The sequence below is a fragment of the Balaenoptera physalus genome (assembly GCF_965194825.1).
Source record: "Balaenoptera physalus genome assembly, chromosome: 4".
In the NCBI taxonomy this organism is placed as follows: domain Eukaryota; kingdom Metazoa; phylum Chordata; class Mammalia; order Artiodactyla; family Balaenopteridae; genus Balaenoptera; species Balaenoptera physalus.
Window position 1 is genome coordinate 74,359,246 of NC_138891.1, and position 20,451 is coordinate 74,379,696.

Below are 20,451 nucleotides of genomic sequence, written 5' to 3' on the forward strand. Positions count from 1 at the left end.
TCTGTACCATTTTTCTAGGTTCAACATACATGCGTTAATATACGTTATTTGTTTTTCTCTTTCTGACTTACTTCACTCTGTATGACAGTCTCTAGGTCCATCCACGTCTCAACAAATGACTCAATTTCGTTCCTTTTTATGGCTGAGTAATATTCCATTGTATATATGTACCACAACTTCTTTATCCATTCGTCTGTCAATGGGCATTTAGGTTGCTTCCATGACCTGGCTATTGTAAATAGCGCTGCAGTGAACATTGGGGTGCATGTGTCTTTTTGAATTGTGGTTTTCTCTGGGTATATGCCCAGTAGTGGGATTGCTGGATCATATGGTAATTCTATTTTTAGTTTTTTAAGGAACCTCCATACTGTTCTCCATAGTGGCTGTATCAATTTACATTCCCACCAGCAGTGCAAGAGGGTTCCCTTTTCTCCACAACCTCTCCAGCATTTGTTGTCTGTAGATTTTCCAATGATGCCCGTTCTAACTGGTGTGAGGTGATACCTCATTGTAGTTTTGATTTACATTTCTCTAAATTTGCATTTCTCAACAATTAGTGATGTTGAGCAGCTTTTCATGTGCTTCTTGGCCATTTGTCCGTCTTCTTTGGAGAAATATCTATTTAGGTCTTCTGCCCACTTTTGGATTGGGTTGTTTGTTTTTTTAATATTGAGCTGCATGAGCTGTTTATATATTTTGGAGATTAATCCTTTGTCCGTTGATTCGTTTGCAAATATTTTCTCCCATTCTGAGGGTTGTCTTTTTGTCTTGTTTATGGTTTCCTTTGCTGTGCAAAAGCTTTGAAGTTTCATTAGGTCCCATTTCCATTACTCTAGGAGGTGGATCAAAAAAGATCTTGCTGTGATTTATGTCAAAGAGTGTTCTTCCTGTGTTTTCCTCTAAGAGTTTTTAGCGTCCGGTCTTACATTTAGGTCTCGAATCCATTTTGAGTTTATTTTTGTGTATGGTGTTAGGGAGTGTTCTAATTTCATTCTTTTACACATAGCTGTCCAGTTTTCCCAGCACCACTTATTTTTTTTTTTTTTATGAATAAAGGAGCATTCTTTTTTTTTAAATTTTTATTTATTTATTTATTTATTTATTTATGGCTGTGTTGGGTCTTCGTTTCTGTGCGAGAGCTTTCTCTAGTTGTGACAAGTGGGGGCCGCTCTTCATTGCGGTGCGCCAGCCTCTCACTGTTGCGGCCTCTCTTGTTGCGGAGCACAGGCTCCAGATGCACAGGCTCAGTAATTGTGGCTCACGGGCCTAGCTGCTCTGCGGCATGTGGGATCTTCCCAGACCAGGGCTCGAACCCCTGTCCCCTGCATTGGCAGGCAGATTCTCAAACGCTGCGCCACTAGGGAAGCCCCCAGCACCACTTATTGAAGAGACTGTCTTTTCTCCATTGCATATCCTTGTCTCCTTTGTCATAGATTAGTTGACCATAGGTGCGTGGGTTTATCTCTGGGCTTTCTATCTTGTTCCATTGATCTATATTTCTGTTTTTGTGCCAGTACCGTATTGTCTTGATTACTGTAGCTTTATAGTAAAGTCTGAAGTCAGGGAGTCTGATTCCTCTAGCTCTGTTTTTTTCCCTCAAGACTGCTTTGGCTATTTGGGGTCTTTTGTGTCTCCATACAAATTTTAAGATTTTTTGTTCTAGTTCTGTAAAAAATGCCATTGGTAATTTGATAGGGATTGCATTGAATCTGTAGATTGCTTTGGGTAGTATACTCATTTTCACAATGTTGATTCTTCCAATCCAAGAACATGGTATATCTCTCCATCTGTTGGTATCACCTTTAATTTCTTTCATCAGTGTCTGATAGTTTTCTGCATACAGGTCTTTTGTCTCCCTAGGTAGGTTTATTCCTAGGTATTTTATTCTTTTTGTTGCAGTGGTAAATGGGAGTGTTTCCTTAATTTCTCTTTCAGATTTTTCATCATTAGTGTATAGGAATGCAAGAGATTTTTGTGCATTAATTTTGTATCCTGCAACTTTACCAAATTCATTGATTAGCTCTAGTAGTTTTCTGGTGGCATCTTTAGGATTCTCTATGTATAGTATCATGTCATCTGCAAACAGTGACAGTTTTACTTCTTCTTTTCCAATTTGTATTCCTTTTATTTCTTTTTCTTTGGAGATTCTATTAAGGAGAAGGGAAAAATGGGTATTTGTTACCTATAAGCAGTTTCTGCCACAGGGAGGTTGTGGTAAACAAATTATACAAAGTCCTTTGCCATCAAAAAATTTATAATCTAGAGGGAGAAACAGGCTACCAGCAAATAAAAAACAATACCTATATAACATTTAGTGTATATATATGTATATATTTTTTTATGTATGTGTTTGACACACAGAGAAATTTCAGGTTACGGTAGTTGCTGGGAGAAAGAATAAAATAGAATAAGGGACAAAGAGAGGACTGTTCTGTTTGGGGACATTAAGGTACATGTGTTCTTACAGGCAAATGAAAAGCAAGGTTGATTTCATAGGTTTCACATACATTTATAATTGTGATGAGAGAGGACTGATTCAGATAGGAAGATGGGGATATATTTCTGAAAGAATGAGATTTGAGTAGAAACCTGAAAGAAGTGAGGGAATGTAAACCATAGAAGGGTCTTAGGGAAGAGCAGAAAAACAGTTAAGTGTAAAGGCACTGGTGTTGGAAAGAGCTTGGGCATATTTCTGGTACAGCCAAGGAAACCAGTGTAGCTGGAGCTGAGTGAGCAAAGGATTTAGGATGAATAACCTGACCCGGGCAAGGGAACATTTATTAGGTTTTCTTATTTCCCATTAGCATGTAAGTTCCATGAACACAGGGATTTTGTTTTATTTATTGTTGTATATTCAGAGTGCATAGAGGGGTGTCTGGCACACAGTTGCCCCTCATTAAATCTTTGTTAAATGATTGAGTGGCATAATCTAGAGTATATTGTACAGAACGAATCAGAACAATTTCCATAATATTCCTTATTTTCATAAGAAATACATGTTTATTTGTTAAAATTGCCATTCAGGGCTTCCCTGGTGGTGCAGTGGTTAAGAATCCGCCTGCCAGTGCAGGGGATGCAGGTTCAAGCCCTGGTCCAGGAAGATCCCACATGCCACGGAACAACTAAGCCCATGCTCCACAACTACTGAGCCTGCGCTATAGAGCCTGTAAGCCACAACTACTGAAGCCTGTGTGCCTAGAGCTTGTGCTCCGCAACAAGAGAAGCCACCTTAATGAGGAGGCTGCTCACCACAACGAAGAGTAGCCCCCGCTTACCGCAACTAGAGAAAGCCCACGTGCAGCAACAAAGAGGCAATGCAGCCAAAAATAAATAAATAAAATAAATTTATAAAAAATAAAAATAAAATATAAAAATTGCCATTCAATTGCACATGCACCTAGTCCTACTAAGAGTACTTTGTTAATTTCAAAAGTACTTGCTATAAATGCAAGTAAAAACATTTTAGTTAAAATGTAAAGAACTGATTCAGTAACAAAATACGTAAGATAAAGTTTTTCTAAATAAACTTTATATATAGCTTATATTTTTATTCAAATTAGGCAAAAATTATAGGAAAAAACCAAGGAAAAATAATAGTAGTTTCCATTTACATAAGAAAGTATTGTGCATATTTTAATATATTTCCTTTTTGACTTTATGCATATATATTTATTCAAGCAAATTATTTTTTCCTCTGTATCCTCTTTTCATACTTTCCTGATCTGTTTGGGACTGGGAGAGATGTTAGTCTCTCACTGTTCTCCCATTATCACAGATAGTCCTTGTCACATACCTCTCTATTTGGTATAGCCACACTTGCTCTTGGGTTTCTCTATAATGGCTTTTGAATGTTGATTCAGAACAACCTAATGAATTCCAAGAGGAAAGGTTCATCATTTGTCCCATGGCCCACTCTCACCTCTTGTCCTTGACTCATATAACTAGTATACTTAGTGAGATTATATAAGATTCTCTTATGTTCCCTCCAAACATTGTTGCTTTGCATGAAATTTGTGTCTTTTTTGGAGCCCTTCTTTCTAGCAGTAATTTCTTTTTTTTTTTTTAAATTAATTGAAGTATAGTTGATTTATAATGTTGTGTTAATTTCTGCTGTACAGCAAAGTGATTCAGTTATACATGTATATACATTCTTTTTCATATTCTTTTCTATTATGGTTTATCACAGGATATTGAATATAGTTCCCTGTGCTATACAGTAGGACCTTATTGTTTATCCATTCTATATATAATAGTTTGCATCTGCTAATCCCAAACTCACAGTCCATCCCTCCCTCACCCCCTCTCCCCCTTGGCAACCACAAGTCTGTTCTCTATGTCTGTGAGTCTGTTTCTGTTTCCTAGATTAGGTCATTTGTGTCATATTTTAGATTCCACATATAAGTGATATCATATGGTATTTGTCTTTCTCTATCGGACTTATTTCACTTAGTATGATAATCACTAGTTGCATCCATGTTGCTGTAAATGGCATTATTTCGTTCTTTTTTATGGCTGAGTAGTATTCCATTGTATATATGTACCACATCTTCTTTATCCATTCACCTGTTGATGGACATTTAGCTTGTTTCCATGTCTTGGCTATTGTGAATAGTGCTGCTGTGAACATATGGGTGCATATATCTTTTTGAATTATAGTTTTATTGGGATATATGCCCAGGAGTGGGATTGCTGGATCATATGGTAGCTCTATTTTTAGTTTTTTAAGGAACCTACATACTGTCTTCCATAGTGGCTGCACCAGTTTACCTTCCCGCCAACAGTGTAGGAGGGTTCCCTTTTCTCCACACCCTGTCCAGATTTGTAGATTTTTTAATGTGGTCATTTTGACTGGTGTGAGGTGGTACCTCATTGTAGTTTTGATTTATATTAGAAGTACTTGCTTAACAACATCTTCCAGTTTCTTTTGCTTGTATAAGGTTTCTCCCAATGTAAACTTCATGAAGGCAGGGATTTTTGTTTTGGTAACTGCTATAAATCCAGCATCTGTAACTGTACCTGAAACATGGTAGATCCTCAAATATTTGTCAAATGAATGAATCTGAATGAATGAAAGTGTGAATGTGAATAAATGAATTTTTAAAAACAATAGCAAATGACTCTCCATTGTTTTTGAATTCTGGACTTTTATTATTTTTCAGTGTTATACTTTTTTAAAAAAATATTTATTTATTTATTTGGCTGCGCCGGGTCTTAGTTGCGGCATGTGGGATCATTGTGGCAGCATGCGGGATCTTTAGTTGCGGCTTGCAGGATCTTTAGTTGCAGCATGTGTGATCTACTTCCCTGACCAGGGATCGAACCTGGGCCCCCTGCGTTGGGAGTGTGGAGTCTTAGCCATGGGACCACCAGGGAAGTTCGTTATACTTTTTTTTGGTCAGTGTTGTAGTTGAGGCAGACTTAATAAATTTACCTTATTATAGGGATTATGTACTCTTCAATCTGTCTCTCTAGAGTGTGTTATTTGTTTTCTTTGTTCTCAAATACTTTTTCTTCAGTTAAAGCAATATAATTACTCATTTATCTCCCATTTATCAAATCTATGTGCTTACTATAGGCAAGGAATTAAGTGGAATACTATTACTTTCTAGAAGCAGAGAGTTATTTTATTAAATTTGCATACTTAAAAATAAGCTTTTGACCAGTTAATTGTAGCTTTCTGGCTCAATATAGGGCTACTTCCTTTTAGAACTTGGGTTTTTCACCTGTGGAATCAGTAATGAATATTATAAAATTATTTTCTCTGGGGGATTTGTACAGAAAAATAGGATAACAATTTTTGTAAGATTGTGTAAACTTTGTTATAAAACAAAAGATATTCTTAGTCTTATATTCTCCAGTACCTCCAAAATGATGTATGTTCTTCAATTATTGTTAACCTGAGTTAATTGATTCTTAAGATTTTCCCATGTCAAACTGATTTGGAAAAAATATTGTTCCAGGACAAAATTATTCAAAACTATGGCTTTCATTTCATTGTTTCTATGCAAAGGTTTGAGGTAGCATTTGTTCATTTGCTTTTCTGCCATTCTTTTCCAGTTCAGCAATATTTCTTAGGTCATTATGGTGATGAGGAAATGCGAGGCAAAAAAGAAAGTGCACACTCATGCACTCATGATTGATATTTGTACTATAAATTGGGGAGTCTTTTGGAGATTATTCTGAAACATTCTTTGATCTGAAATCTCAATTTTGAAATACACTCCTAGGAAAACAACCCTGAGAGAAAAATTCCTCAGCAGCTTTTACTGAAAGATTTAGAATGATTCTATGAAATACCACATGCCTAATAATCGAGATGAATATATTTGGAAATGTTTATAGAAAATGATGTTGAAGAAAATAAAACAACATAAACTAATATGCACATACTAGTTACAACTATTAAAAAAGAGAGATATATTTGTGGATAGGGATTGACAGCACAATAGAATTATGTGACTTGTTGCCCTTGTTTGTGGAATCTTTTTCAGGTAAAGATGTTTACATGTACAATAAAAATCCAGCTACTATAACAAATAACAGTGAATAAAAGGAAAACAGTTCATTTAAATTTGAAAAATGCTTGCAAATGGACAGTATAACTATATACATATAAGCAAAATAATGTAATTATTAAAAAATAATGTTTTTTTTAATTTTTAAATTTTATTTATTTTATTTTTGGCTGCTTTGGGTCTTCATTGCTGCGCACGGGCTTTCTCTAGTTGTGGCGAGCAGGGACTACTCTTTGTTGCAGTGTGTGGTCTTCTCATTGCAGTGGCTTCTCTTGTTGTGGAGCACGGGCTCTAGGTGTGCAGGCTTCAGTAGTTTTGGCACATTGGCTCAGTAGTTGTGGCTCGTGGGCTTAGTTGCTTCACGGCATGTGGGATCTTCCCAGACCAGGGCATGAACCCGTGTCCCTTGCGTTGGCAGGTGGATTCTTAACCACTGAACCACCAGGGAAGCCTGTAATTAATGTTTAGACACTGAAAGCTATAGATACCATACTTGGGGAAAAAAACTTAGTATTTATATGGAAAAAGGACAGCTTCTGAATTCTGAAACATACCAGTTACCAAGTAGAAAATGTTTCTAACAATTGTTATGTAACTTTACTCTTACAGGCCAAAGAGTGTGGCCAGATGCAGAATAAGTGGCTGATGATAAACATTCAGAATGTACAAGACTTTGCATGCCAGTGCCTCAACCGTGATGTATGGAGCAATGAAGCTGTGAAGAATATTATCCGAGAACATTTCATTTTCTGGCAGGTGGGGAGAGTTAATTAAAAATTTTGTAGTATTTTACTTTGGTACATGGGATGTTGGGGAAGAGGAATTGGGTTATAAACTGGAACAAATTCATAACTGAGTTAAATTTTGACATATGAAAAAGTAAAACCACCCATAATGGCTGAAATAGTAAGGATAAGTGAAAGGGCAGCAATGAAGGGAAGGAGGAAAAAAGGAACCAAGCCGCGTAAACCATGTAGTATTCATATCTCAGAAGAGTTTGAACGTCTTGATAGAGTATGCAGCTGTACTGTTCAATAGAAATGTAATGTGATTTAAAATTTTCTAGTAGCCACATTTAAAAAGGTCAAAAGAAACAGGCGATTGATTTTAATATATTTTAAAAATCAATATCTCTAATATAAAACTAATATTAAAATAATGATGAGGTGTTTTGTTTTGTTTTGTTTTTTGGTGTTAAGCCTTCAGGATCTGGTATGTATTTTACACTTACAGTACAGCTGTTAGGACTAGTCACATTTCAAATGCTTTAGTATCACATGTTCTAGTGGCTACTATAATTGATAGTGGGACTGTAGAAGATCTTGAAGTAATCAAAAAACATTTGACTAAGATGTGGATTTTAGCTTGAGTTTGATAGTCTTTAATTGTATGTCCTTAAACTTGTCATTTAGTCTTACTGGCTCTGGTTTCTTTTTATATAAATTACCAAGCTAAGGGTAGATGATTGTGCTCCAATTGTTTATATTATGAAAAATTATAGGGAATTCCCTGGAGGTCCAGTGGTTAGGACTCTGTGCTTCCACAGGGGGCACCGGTTTGATCCCTGATCAGGGAACTAAGATTCTGTATGCTGTGTGGCACAGCCAAAAAAATTTTTTTTATAAAATAAATACTTCTGAATGAACTTAATCTTTTCCCCACTCTAAGACATGCTATTAATGTTAGTAATTTGCCTGTTCATGTTTTACAGGCCCCTAAATTCAGTAAATTTTTTTCTGAATGGTAACCTTTTATTCAGCGACTGTTGATTGAGCATCTCTTTGCCTAGCAGTATGCTATGCACTTGAGCTTATAATCTTAATATACTGTGATTTATTAAGATATATGTGGTTGAGAGTCAGGAATGAAATAGGTGGACAGATAACTTGAAAAGGAAGAGCAATACCTCTTTTGAGCTGAGAAAGGAAGAAGAATGGATTGCTATATTTATATAAGTTTCAGAAGTGACTGAGGGCAGGAAGTGGAGGGAGTTCACACTAGGTGACCTTCATTTTCTCTTTAATTGCTGTTGGTATATAACAAGGATATAGTTAGTACTTTTTTAAGAGGCTGATTTTTTTTTTTTTTTAATATCAATGATTTAACAGGTTTATCATGACAGTGAGGAAGGTCAGAGATACATACAGTTTTATAAGCTAGGGGATTTCCCCTATGTTTCCATCTTGGATCCACGGACAGGTAAGGGTTATTTCAGCTTATAGTCTTTAACCTATTATTTAACTTTCAGTTACCTAAATAATCTTTAATATTTGACTGGGTCCAGTTTCAAAATTGTTTGTAGTAATTTAGTTGAAGGGTTCTTGTTCATGCCCTTTACACTTATTTAAACATCTATGGATGTGTGTATTTAGGGAATATGTTTCCAACAACTTTGGGAGATGGTAGTATTTTATATTTGTGCAGTTCTGTTTTTTCAAAGAATAACTGTTTATCTTCCTTATGATTTTTAAGGAATCCCCTTAGGTCACTAAAATGTTAAGATTGTTCAGGTACTGGTTGTAATCCCACCAAAGAAGCAGAGGGTAGAGCTGGGTTTATTATTAATTGATTGACTTTTATATAGGTATTGCTTTCTCTGAATCTCTTCTTCCTAAATGGCAATAAATGATATCAGTAGATAAAGTAGTTCCTCCATCATGATGGCTGGGAATCTCTTAGGTTGGTTATAATTAATGTATTCCCTAGGTTATGAAGACACTATGTAACTTAAGCTGGTGTTGGGTGGGAATACGTTCCCAGTAAATTTTAATTATGTATATGCTGAAAGAAATACTTAGTGAGAATTCAGAAAGAGTGTTGATTTTATTTCTATATCCTGGTTTTTAATCTTTAGGTCAGAAGCTAGTAGAGTGGCACCAGTTAGACGTATCTTCTTTCTTGGACCAAGTAACAGGATTTCTGGGTGAACACGGGCAACTGGATGGACTTTCTAGCAGTCCCCCCAAAAAATGTGCCCGTTCAGTAAGTATGACTAAAAAGTGGTGATGGGCAGTTAACTGTCACTGTATAGAAGTGTCTTGTGTAAAATGTTTGAGGTTAAGATGGTAAAGATAATAATGTAAGTGGTGAACAGTTACAATTTGTGGCTGCACAACATCTTACATTTTGATAGTTTCCTACGTAAGGGTTCTCTCTTCTCAATGAAATTACAGGATTCATACTTCCCATCTCCTAGGATCAGGCATGTGACCTAAGACCTGGATTTAGAAGTAAACAATGTGAATATGTAGCAGTGAGCAGGAAGACTGACCAGCAAGCCTGGTAACAGAGAAACCCACTTCTTCAGGGGCAGCACTGCTTGGACTGTTGGAATCCAGGTCTAAGCAGCAGCGGAAATGGTATTTTTGCTAGAACAACTCTCATGGTGTAATTGGGCATTATTGCTGATTACATACCTTTAGGACGTGGGTCTCAGGCCCACCCAAAGATTATTTCTATATTTAATTTCTATAATATGCTATTACTAGGCAGACCTATTTGATAATTGATAGCAAGATTAGTTGCAAGTAGGAGACCTTCAAAGATGTGGGAATCTCACATTGATTGTAGGAACTGTTTGGGTTTGATGGCAGTGAGGATAAAATTAGTTACAGAAGATGTGACTTTAGCAGTCCAATATCATGCAGTGATGAAACAGTTCCTTAAGTTATTACCTAGAATAAAGTGCCCATTTAAGGAGAGGCTATGGGTGCTTGCCAAGGGTTTGTATAGAATTCTTTTCTTCCCCCCCTCCATTACTCAGAAGTTTTACGTAAGTAGAATTCTTTCTTAAGGCATTACAAAACCCAGGAAGTTTCTGTGATTTCCCTAAGAGAGTTTTCTCATCTTTTGCAGTCATAGGCTGATACTGTCAAAAACCAGAGCCTGAGCTTGTGAGTTGATGAATTAACAACATAAATTGAGTTTAAAATCTCACTAGATCTCTTATAAAAGTTAAGGGACTTAGTAAGGAAAAGAGTGGGACCATAAAATTGGACAGTTACATAGGGCTTATTTGGGTGACTAGTACCTCAGACCCCACTTCTGAACTAAATTCTCTGAATGTAACAAATTTTGATCAACTATGTACAAGAAACACAGCAACAAATAATGGCTTAAACAAAAAAGACATCTTTTCTCAACAAGAAGTTCAGAGGCAAGCAGTCTAGGACTTGACTCATGTGGATGTCATCAGGGAACCAGGTTCCTCCCCTTCTTTTCCCCCCTCCATCCTTAGTATTGGCTTTTGTCCTCATGGTCACAGTACAGACGCTGTGCTCCCGTCTTCAGCATGGACAAGGAGGAAGGGGGTGGCGTCTCTATTCCAAAGGTAAAACAGCCACAGATAAGAGTTCTGCTTGTTTTAGCTGGACACATTTTCTTGTACACAGTTGAGGTTCTTTTAATAAGGAAGCAAAGAAGACTGGATGTGAAATAGGAAACTAACAGAGTCCATCATAATGTCATTCTTTAAAATCAGCCTTCATGATACACAGTGTTATTATCTGTAGTCAGTCCAAGCCATTGCATGTCACGTGAGCATATCTGTTTGCTTTCTTGTGAGTGCAATTTAAGTTTATTTTGAAAAATTTCATAGCTTTGTTGAAGTATAATTAATGTGTAGTAACTGAGTATATTTAAAATTTGCAATTTGACAAGTTTTGATATGAGCATCTTTTCATGTGCTTTTTTACTGTCTGTCTCTTTTTGTAAAGAGCCTATTCAGATCTCAGGCTCATTTTTTTCTTACTGGGTTGTATATCTTTTTTTTTGTGGCGGTGGGGGGGGAGGGGCCGTGCTGCGCAGCATGTGGAATCTTAGTTCCCTGACCAGGGATGAAACCCGTGCCCCCTGCAGTGGAAGCGCGGAGTCTTAACCACTGGACCGCCAGGGAAGGCCCCTGGGTTGTATATCTTTTTATTGAGTTGTAAGGACTTACATATAAGTCCTTTGTTGGATATATGGTTTGCAGATTTTTTTTTCAGTTTGTTGCTTGATTATTCATTTCATGATGGTGTTTTTGAAGAGCAAATTTTAAAATGTTGATGAAATCCAATTTATCAACTTTCTTTTTTATTTTAACATTTTTATTGGAGTATAATTGCTTTACAATGGTGTATTAGTTTCTGCTTTATAACAAAGTGAATCAGTTATACATATACATATATCCCCATATGTCTTCCCTCTTGCGTCTCCCTCCCACCCTCCCTATCCCACCTTTCTAGCTGGTCACGAAGCACTGAGCTGATTTCCCTGTGCTATGTGACTGCTTCCCACTAGCTATCTATTTTACATTTGGTAGTGTTTATATGTCCATATATAAACTACCACTCTCTCACTTTGTCCCAACTTACCCTTCCTGTTCCCCGTGTCCTCAAGTCCATTCTCTAGTACGTCTGCGTCTTTATTTCCATCTTTCCCTGGGTTCTTCATGACCATTTTTTTTTTCTTTTTAGATTCCATATATATATGTTAGCATACGGTATTTGTTTTTCTCTTTCTGACTTACTTCACTCTGTATGACAGACTCTAGGTCCATCCACCTCACTACAAATAACTCAATTTTGTTTCTTTTTATGGCTGAGTAATATTCCATTGTATATATGTGCCACATCTTCTTTATCCAGTCATCTGTCGATGCACACTTAGGTTGCTTCCATGTCCTGGCTATTGTAAATAGAGCTGCAGTGAACATTGTGGTACATGACTCTTTTTGAATTATGGTTTTCTCGGGGTAAATGCCCAGTAGTGCAATTGCTGGGTCATATGGTAGTTCTATTTTTAGTTTTTTTAAGGAACCATACTGTTCTCCATAGTGTCTGTATCAATTTACATTCCCACCAACAGTGTATGAGGGTTCCCTTTTCTCCACACCCTCTCCAGCATTTATTATTTGTAGATTTTTTTTTTCACACACACACACACACTGTATTTTATTTTTACAAGAGATAAATAGACTGACACCAAGCATTGTACATGAATGACCACAACAAAAGCAACAATGATTGCAATTACCAAACATGAAACACACTCATACTATGTCATAATAGTGACATTCAGTCCAGTAATCCTCCACTGTAACAGCTCCTTTACTTTGCAGTGAAAATTGATTTGTATATTCTTTGCCTCTGAGTCCTTGTGGGATTTTTTTTTTTTTAAATTCAGACAGAAAGTCACAAAAATTATACTCATCCTCATCAGTTCACTCAGTCCCATGTAATTAATTTTTTTTCATCTTGATCTTTTGTTAGCACTTTTATGAGTTTATCAGTTTTTCATTAGAGTTCTGAAAATGCTTATTCATTCAGTTCAGCAGGATAGTCAGTTACCAGAAACCTGTACTTGTCAGAGTCTTTTCCATGAATTTCTTGAAGATGAAAGCCTTTTATAGGAACATATTTGCAAAATCATCAGAGTACACCCAGAACTGTCTGTAAATGACAAAAGACTTAAAAATGACCACTGTTAAAGATTTGATGAAAGTTCATAATAATGCAGTTGACAAGAAAATTAGTTATTTCTGAGATATACATTTTAAAGTAATAACTAGGATTGTTACTTATAACATTATACCAGAACATATAAGATTTTTAGAAATTTCATGTAATGTCTGAAACATTTATATTAACATATTTCCATACATATTTCCATACAAATACAAATATAAGATTTTTAGAAATTTCATGTAATGTCTGAAACATTTATATTAACATACTTCCATACAAATAACCCAATGAAAGTTTAGTATTAGTTGTTTTGTTTTTTTGTTTTTTTATACTGCAGGTTCTTATTAGGCATCAATTTTATACACATCAGTGTATACATGTCAATCCCAATCGCCCAATTCATCACACCACCATCCCCACCCCACTGCAGTTTTCCCCCCTTGGTGTCCATATGTCCGTTCTCTACATCTGTGTCTCAACTTCTGCCCTGCAAACCAGCTCATCTGTACCATTTTTCTAGGTTCCACGTACATGCATTAATATACGATATTTGTTTTTCTCTTTCTGACTTACTTTACTCTGTATGACAGTCTCTAGATCCATCCACTTCTCAACAAATGACTCAATTTCGTTCCTTTTTATGGCTGAGTAATATTCCATTGTATATATGTACCACATCTTCTTTATCCATTCGTCTGTTGATGGGCATTTAGGTTGCTTCCATGACCTGGCTATTGTAAATAGTGCTGTAATGAACATTCGGGTGCATGTGTCTTTTTGAATTATGGTTTTCTCTGGGTATATGCCCAGTAATGGGATTGCTGGGTCATATGGTAATTCTATTTTTAGTTTTTTAAGGAACCTCCATATTGTTCTCCATAGTGGCTGTATCAATTTACATTCCCACCAACAGTGCAAGAGGGTTCCCTTTTCTCCACACCCTCTCCAGCATTTGTTGTTTGTAGATTTTCTGATGATGCCCATTCTAACAGGAGTGAGGTGATACCTCATTGTAGTTTTGATTTGCATTTCTCTAATAATTAGTGATGTTGAGCATCTTTTCATGTGCTTCATGGCCGTCTGTATGTCTTCTTTGGAGAAATGTCTATTTAGGTCTTCTGCCCATTTTTGGATTGGGGTGTTTGTTTCTTTAATATTGAGCTGAATGAGCTGTTTATATATTTTGGAGATTAATCCTTTGTCCGTTGATTAGTTTGCAAATATTTTCTCCCATTCTGAGGGTTGTCTTTTCGTCTTGTTTATGATTTCCTTTGCTGTGCAAAAGCTTTGAAGTTTCATTAGGTCCCATTTGTTTATTTTTGTTTTTATTTCCATTACTCTAGGAGATGGATCACAAAAGATCTTGCTGTGATTTATGTCAAAGAGTGTTCTTCCTATGTTTTCCTCTAAGAGTTTTATAGTGTCTGGTCTTAAATTTAGATCTCTAATCCATTTTGAGTTCATTTTTGTGTATGGTGTTAAGGAGTGTTCTGATTTCATTTTTTTACATGTAGCTGTCCAGTTTTCCCAGCACCACTTGTTGAAGAGACTGTCTTTTCTCCATTGTATATCTTTGCCTCCTTTGTCATAGATTAGTTGACCATAGGTGCGTGGGTTAATCTCTGGGCTTTCTATCTTGTTCCATTGATCTATGTTTCTGTTTTTGTGCCAGTACCATATTGTCTTGATTACTGTAGCTTTGTAGTATAGTCTGAAGTCAGGGAGTCTGATTCCTCCAGCTCCATTTTTTTGCCTCAAGACTGCTTTGGCTATTCGGGGTCTTTTGTGTCTCCATACAAATTTTAAGATGATTTGTTCTAGCTCCGTAAAAAATGCCATTGGTAATTTGATAGGGATTGCATTGAATCTGTAGATTGCTTTGGGTAGTATACTCATTTTCACAATGTTGATTCTTCCAATCCAAGAACATGGTATATCTCTCCATCTGTTGGTATCATCTTTAATTCTTTCATCAGTGTCTTATAGTTTTCTGCATACAGGTCTTTTGTCTCCCTAGGTAGGTTTATTCCAAGGTATTTTATTCTTTTTGTTGCAATGGTAAATGGGAGTGTTGCCAAAATTTCTCTTTCAGATTTTTCATCATTAGTGTATAGGAATGCAAGAGAGTTCTGTGCATTAATTTTGTATCCTGCAGCTTTACCAAATTCATTGGTTAACTCTAGTAGTTTTCTGGTAGCACCTTTAAGATTCTCTTAGTATAGTATCATGTCATCTGCAAACAGTGACAGTTTTACTTCTTCTTTTCCAATTTGTATTCCTTTTATTTCTTTTTCTTCTCTGATTGCCATGGCTAGGACTTCCAAAACTATGTTTAATAACAGTGGTGAGAGTGGACATCCTTGTCTTGTTCCTGATCTAGAGGAAATGCTTTCAGTTTTTCACCATTGAGAATGATGTTTGCGGTGGGTTTGTCGTATATGGCCTTTATTATGTTGAGGTAGATTCCCTCTATGCCCACTTTCTGGAGAGTTTTTATCATAAATGGGTGTTGAATTTTGTCAGAAGCTTTTTCTGCATCTATTGAGATGATCATATGGTTTTTCTTCTTCAATTTGTTAATATGGTGTATCACATTGATTGATTTGCGTATATTGAAGAATCCTTGCATCCCTGGGATAAATCCCACTTGATCGTGGTGTATGATCCTTTTAATGTGTTGTTGGATTCTGTTTGCTAGTATTTTGTTGAGGATTTTTGCATCTATATTCATGAGTGATATTGGTCTGTAATTTTCTCTTTTTTTTGTAGTATCTTTATCTGGTTTTGGTATCAGGGTGATAGTGGCCTCGTAGAATGAGTTTGGGAGTGTTCCTTCCTCCACAGTTTGAGAAGGATGGGTGTTAGCTCTTCTCTAAATGTTTGATAGAATTCACCTGTGAAGCCATCTGGTCCTGGACTTTTGTTTGTTGGAAGATTTTTAATCACAGTTTCAATTTCATTACTTCTGATTGGTCTGTTCATATTTTCTATTTCTTCCTGGTTCAGTCTTGGAAGTTTATACCGTTCTAAGAATTGGTCCATTTCTTCCACGTTGCCCATTTTATTGGCATAGAGTTGCTTGTAGTAGTCTCTTAGGATGCTTTGTATTTCTGTGGTGTCTGTTGTAACTTCTCCTTTTTCATTTCTGATTTTATTGATTTGAGTCCTCTCCCTCTTTTTCTTGATGAGTCTGGCTAATGGTTTATCAATTTTGTTTATCTTCTCAAAGAACCAGCTTTTAGTTTTATTGATCTTTGCTATTGTTTTCTTGTTTTCTATTTCATTTACTTCTGCTCTGATCTTTATGATTTCTTTCCTTCTGCTAACTTTGGGTTTTGTTTGTTCTTCTTTCTCTAGTTTCTTTAGGTGTAAGGTTAGATTTTTTATTTGAGATTTTTCTTGTTTCTTGAGGTAGGCTTGTATAGCTATAAACTTCCCTCTTAGAACTGCTTTTGCTGCATCCCATAGGTTTTGGATCATCGTGTTTTCATTGTCAGTTGTCTCTAGGTATGTTTTGATTTTCTCTTTGATTTCTTCAGTGAGCTCTTAGTTATTTAGTAACGTATTGTTTAGCCTCCATGTGTTTGTGTGTTTTACTTTTTTTTCCCTGTAATTCATTTCTAATCTCATAGTGTCGTGGTCAGAAAGATGCTTGATATGATTTCAATTTCTTAAATTTACTGTGGCTTGATTTGTGACCCAAGATGTGATGTATCCTGGAGAATGTTCCGTGTGCACTTGAGAAGAACGTGTAATCTGCTGTTTTTGGATGGAATGTCCTATAAATATCAATTAAGTCTATCTTGTTTAATGTATCATTTAAAGCTTGTGTTTCCTTGTTTATTTTCATTTTGGATGATCTGTCCATTGGTGAAAGTGGGGTGTTGAAGTCCCCTACTGTGATTGCGTTACTGTCGATTTCCCCTTTTATGGCTGTTAGTATTTGCCTTATGTATTGAGGTGCTCCTATGTTGGGTGCATAAATATTTACAATTGTTATATCTTCTTGGATTGATCCCTTGATCATTATGTAGTGTCCTTCTTTGTCTCTTGTAATAGTCTTTGTTTTAAAGTCTATTTTGTCTGATATGAGAATTGCTACTCCAGCTTTCTTTTGATTTCCATTTGCATGGAATATCTTTTTCCATCCCCTCACTTTCAGTCTGTATGTGTCCCTAGGTCTGAAGTGGGTCTCTTGTAGACAGCATATATACGGGTCTTGTTTTTGTATCCATTCAGCCAGTCTATGTCTTTTGGTTGGAGCATTTAATCCATTACATTTAAGGTAAATTATCTATATGTATGTTCCTATTACCATTTTTCTAATTGTTTGAGTTTGTTTTTGTACGTCTTTTCCTTCTCTTGTGTTTCCTGCCTAAAGAAGTTCCTTTAGCATTTGTTGTAGCGCTGGTTTGGTTGTGCAGAATTCTCTTAGCTTTTGCTTGTCTGTAAAGGTTTTAATTTCTCCATCAAATCTGAATGAGATCCTTGCTGGATAGAGTAATCTTGGTTGTAGGTTTTTCCCTTTCATCACTTTAAATATGTACTGCCACTCCCTTCTGGCTTGCAGAGTTTCTGCTGAAAGATCAGCTGTTAACCTTATGGGGATTCCCTTGTATGTTATTTGTTGTTTTTCCCTTGCTGCTTTTAATATTTTTTCTTTGTATTTAATTTTTGATAGTTTGATTAATATGTGTCTTGGCGTGTTTCTCCTTGGATTTATCCTGTATGGGACTCTCTGTGCTTCCTAGACTTGATTAATTATTTCCTTACCCATATTAGGGATGTTTTCAACTATAATCTCTTCAGATATTTTCTCAGTCCCTTTCTTTTTCTCTTCTTCTTCTGGGACCCCTATAATTCGAATGTTGGTGCGTTTAATATTGTCCCAGTGGTCTCTGAGACTGCCCTCAATTCTTTTCATTCTTTTTTCTTTATTCTGCGCTGCAGTAGTTATTTCCACTATTTTATCTTCCAGGTCACTTCTCCGTTCTTCTGCCTCAGTTATTCTGCTATTGATCCCTTGTGGAGAATTTTTAATTTCATTTTTTGTGTTGTTCATGATTGTTCGTTTGCTCTTTAGTTCTTCTAGGTCCTTGTTAAATGTTTGTTGTATTTTCTCCATTCTATTTCCAAGAGTTTGGATCATCTTTACTATCATTATTCTGAATTCTTTTTCAGGTAGAATGCCTATTTCCTCTTCATTTGTTAGGTCTCGTGAGTTTTTACCTTGCTCCTTCATCTGCTGTGTGTTTCTTTGTTTTCTCATTTTGCTTAACTTACTGTGCTTGGGGTCTCCTTTTCTCAGGCTGCAGGTTCGTAGTTCCCCTTGTTTTTGGTGTCTGCCCCCAGTGGCTAAGGTTGGTTCAGTGGGTTGTGTAGCCTTCCTGGTGGAGGCAACTAGTGCCTATATTCTGGTGGATGAGGCTGGATCTTGTCTTTCTGGTGGGCAGGTGCACGTCTGCTGGTGTGTTTTGGAGTGTCTGTGACCTTATTATGATTTTAGGCAGCCTCTCTGCTAATGGGTGGGGTTGTGTTCCTGTCTTGCTAGTTGTTTTGCATAGGGTGTCCAGCACTGTAGCTTGCTGGTTGTTGAGTGGAGCTGGGTCTTAGCGTTGAGATGGAGATCTCTGGGAGATTTTCGCCATTTGGTATTACATGGGGCTGGGAGGTCTCTGATGGACCAATGTCCTGAATTTGGCTCTCCCATCTCAGAGGCACAGCCCTGACGCCTGGCTGGAGCACCAAGAGCCTGTCATCCACATGGCTCAGAATAAAAGGGAGAAAGAAAGAGAGAGAGAGAAAGAGAGAAAGGGAGGGAGGGAGGAGGGAAGGAAGGAAGGAAGGAAGGAAGGTAAGGAGGGAGGGAGGGAGGAAGGGAAAGAAAAGAAAAGAAAAGAAAGAAAGAACAACCAAACCAAAAAACAAATCCACTAATGATAACAAGCACTGAAAACTATACTAAAAAAAAACAAAAAACACCCAGAGAGAACCCTTGGACAAGTGGTAAAAGGAAAGCTATACAGACAAAACCACACACAGAAGCATACACATACATACTCACAAGAAGAGAAAAAGGGGAAAATATATATATATATCGTTGCCCCCAAAGTCCATCTCCTCAATTTGGGATGATTTCTTGTCTGATCAGGTATTCCAGAGATGCAGGGTACATCAAGTTGACTGTGGAGATTTAATCCGCTGCTCCTGAGGCTGCTGGGAGAGACTTCCCTTTCTCTTCTTTGTTCGCATAGCTCCCGGGGTTCAGCTTTAGATTTGGCCCCGCCTCTGCATGTAGGTCGCCTGAGGGCATCTGTTCTTCGCTCAGACAGGACGGGGTTAAAGGAGCAGCTGATACGGGTGCACCATGCATTCTCCCGGGGAAGCTGTCCCTGGATCACGGGACCCTGGCAGTGGCGGGCTGCACAGGCTCCCGGGAGGGGAGGTGTGGATGGTGACCTGTGCCTGCATACAGGCTTCTTGGTGGCTACAGCAGCAGCCTTAGCATCTCATGCCCGTCTCTGGGGTCTGCACTGATAGCCGCGGCTTTCGCCCGTCTCGAGCTCCTTTAAGCAGCGCTCTTAATCCCCTCTCCTCATGCACCAGGAAACAGAGGCAAGAAAAAGTCTCTTGCCTCTTCTGCAGTTCCAGACCTTTTCCCAGACTCCCTCCTGGCTAGCCGTGGCACACTAGCCCCCTTCAGGCTGTGTTCACGCGGCCAACCCCAGTCCTCTCCCTGGGGTCCGACTGAAGCCGGAGCCTCAGCTCCCAGCCCCCGCCCACCCCGGCGGGTGAGCAGCCAAGCCTCTCGGGCTGGTGAGTGCTGTTCGGCACCGATCCTCTGTGTGGGAACCTCTCTGCTTTGCCCTCTGCACCGCTGTTGCTGCGCTCTCCTCCGTGGCTCCGAAGCTTCCCCCCTCCGCCACCCTCAGTCTCCGCACACAAAGGGGTTTCCTAGTGTGTGGAAACCTTTCCTCCTTCACAGCTCCCTCCCAGAGGTGCAGGTACTGTCCCTATTCTTTTGTCTCTGTTTTTTCTTTTTTCTTTTGCCCTACTAAGGTATGTGGGGAGTTTCTTGCCTTTTGGGAGGTCTGAGGTCTTCTACCAGCGTTCAGTAGGTGTTCTGTAGGAGTTGTTCCACATGTAGATGTATTTCTGATGTATTTGTGGGGTGGAAGGTGATCTCCACGTCTTACTCTTCTGCTGTATTGAAGCTCCTCTCAACTTTCTTTTATACTTCGTGCTTTTTGTGTCTTATTTGAGAAATCTTAGCCTAACCCAAGATTTTATCCCATATTTTTTATAGTTTTAGCTCTTCAGTCTGTGATCCACTTTGAATTAATTTTTGTATATGGTATTAGGGTGGGGTTGAGTTGGGGTTTTTTGTTTGTTTGCCTGTGCCTGTATGCTTGTCCCAGCACCATTTGTTGTAAAGATTATCCTTTTCCCATTGAACCTAGTACCTTTGTCAGAAATTGATCGTGTATGTG

The 20,451-nt window shown here is 37.6% G+C and overlaps 1 protein-coding gene across 4 annotated transcripts in view; it reads left to right on the forward strand.

Annotated features, from left to right (window-relative positions):
• UBXN7 (UBX domain protein 7) overlaps window positions 1–20,451 on the forward strand; it is a 68,202-nt gene that overhangs the window by 34,053 nt on the left and 13,698 nt on the right. For 3 of the 4 annotated variants that reach the window (XM_082458660.1, XM_082458661.1, XM_082458662.1), the window contains 3 exons: window positions 7,125–7,271; window positions 8,624–8,714; window positions 9,370–9,497. In XM_082458660.1, the coding sequence (XP_082314786.1) occupies window positions 7,125–7,271; window positions 8,624–8,714; window positions 9,370–9,497 (366 nt within the window). The remainder of the gene's footprint in view (window positions 1–7,124; window positions 7,272–8,623; window positions 8,715–9,369; window positions 9,498–20,451) is intronic. The other variant, XM_082458663.1, reaches the window with a different exon arrangement.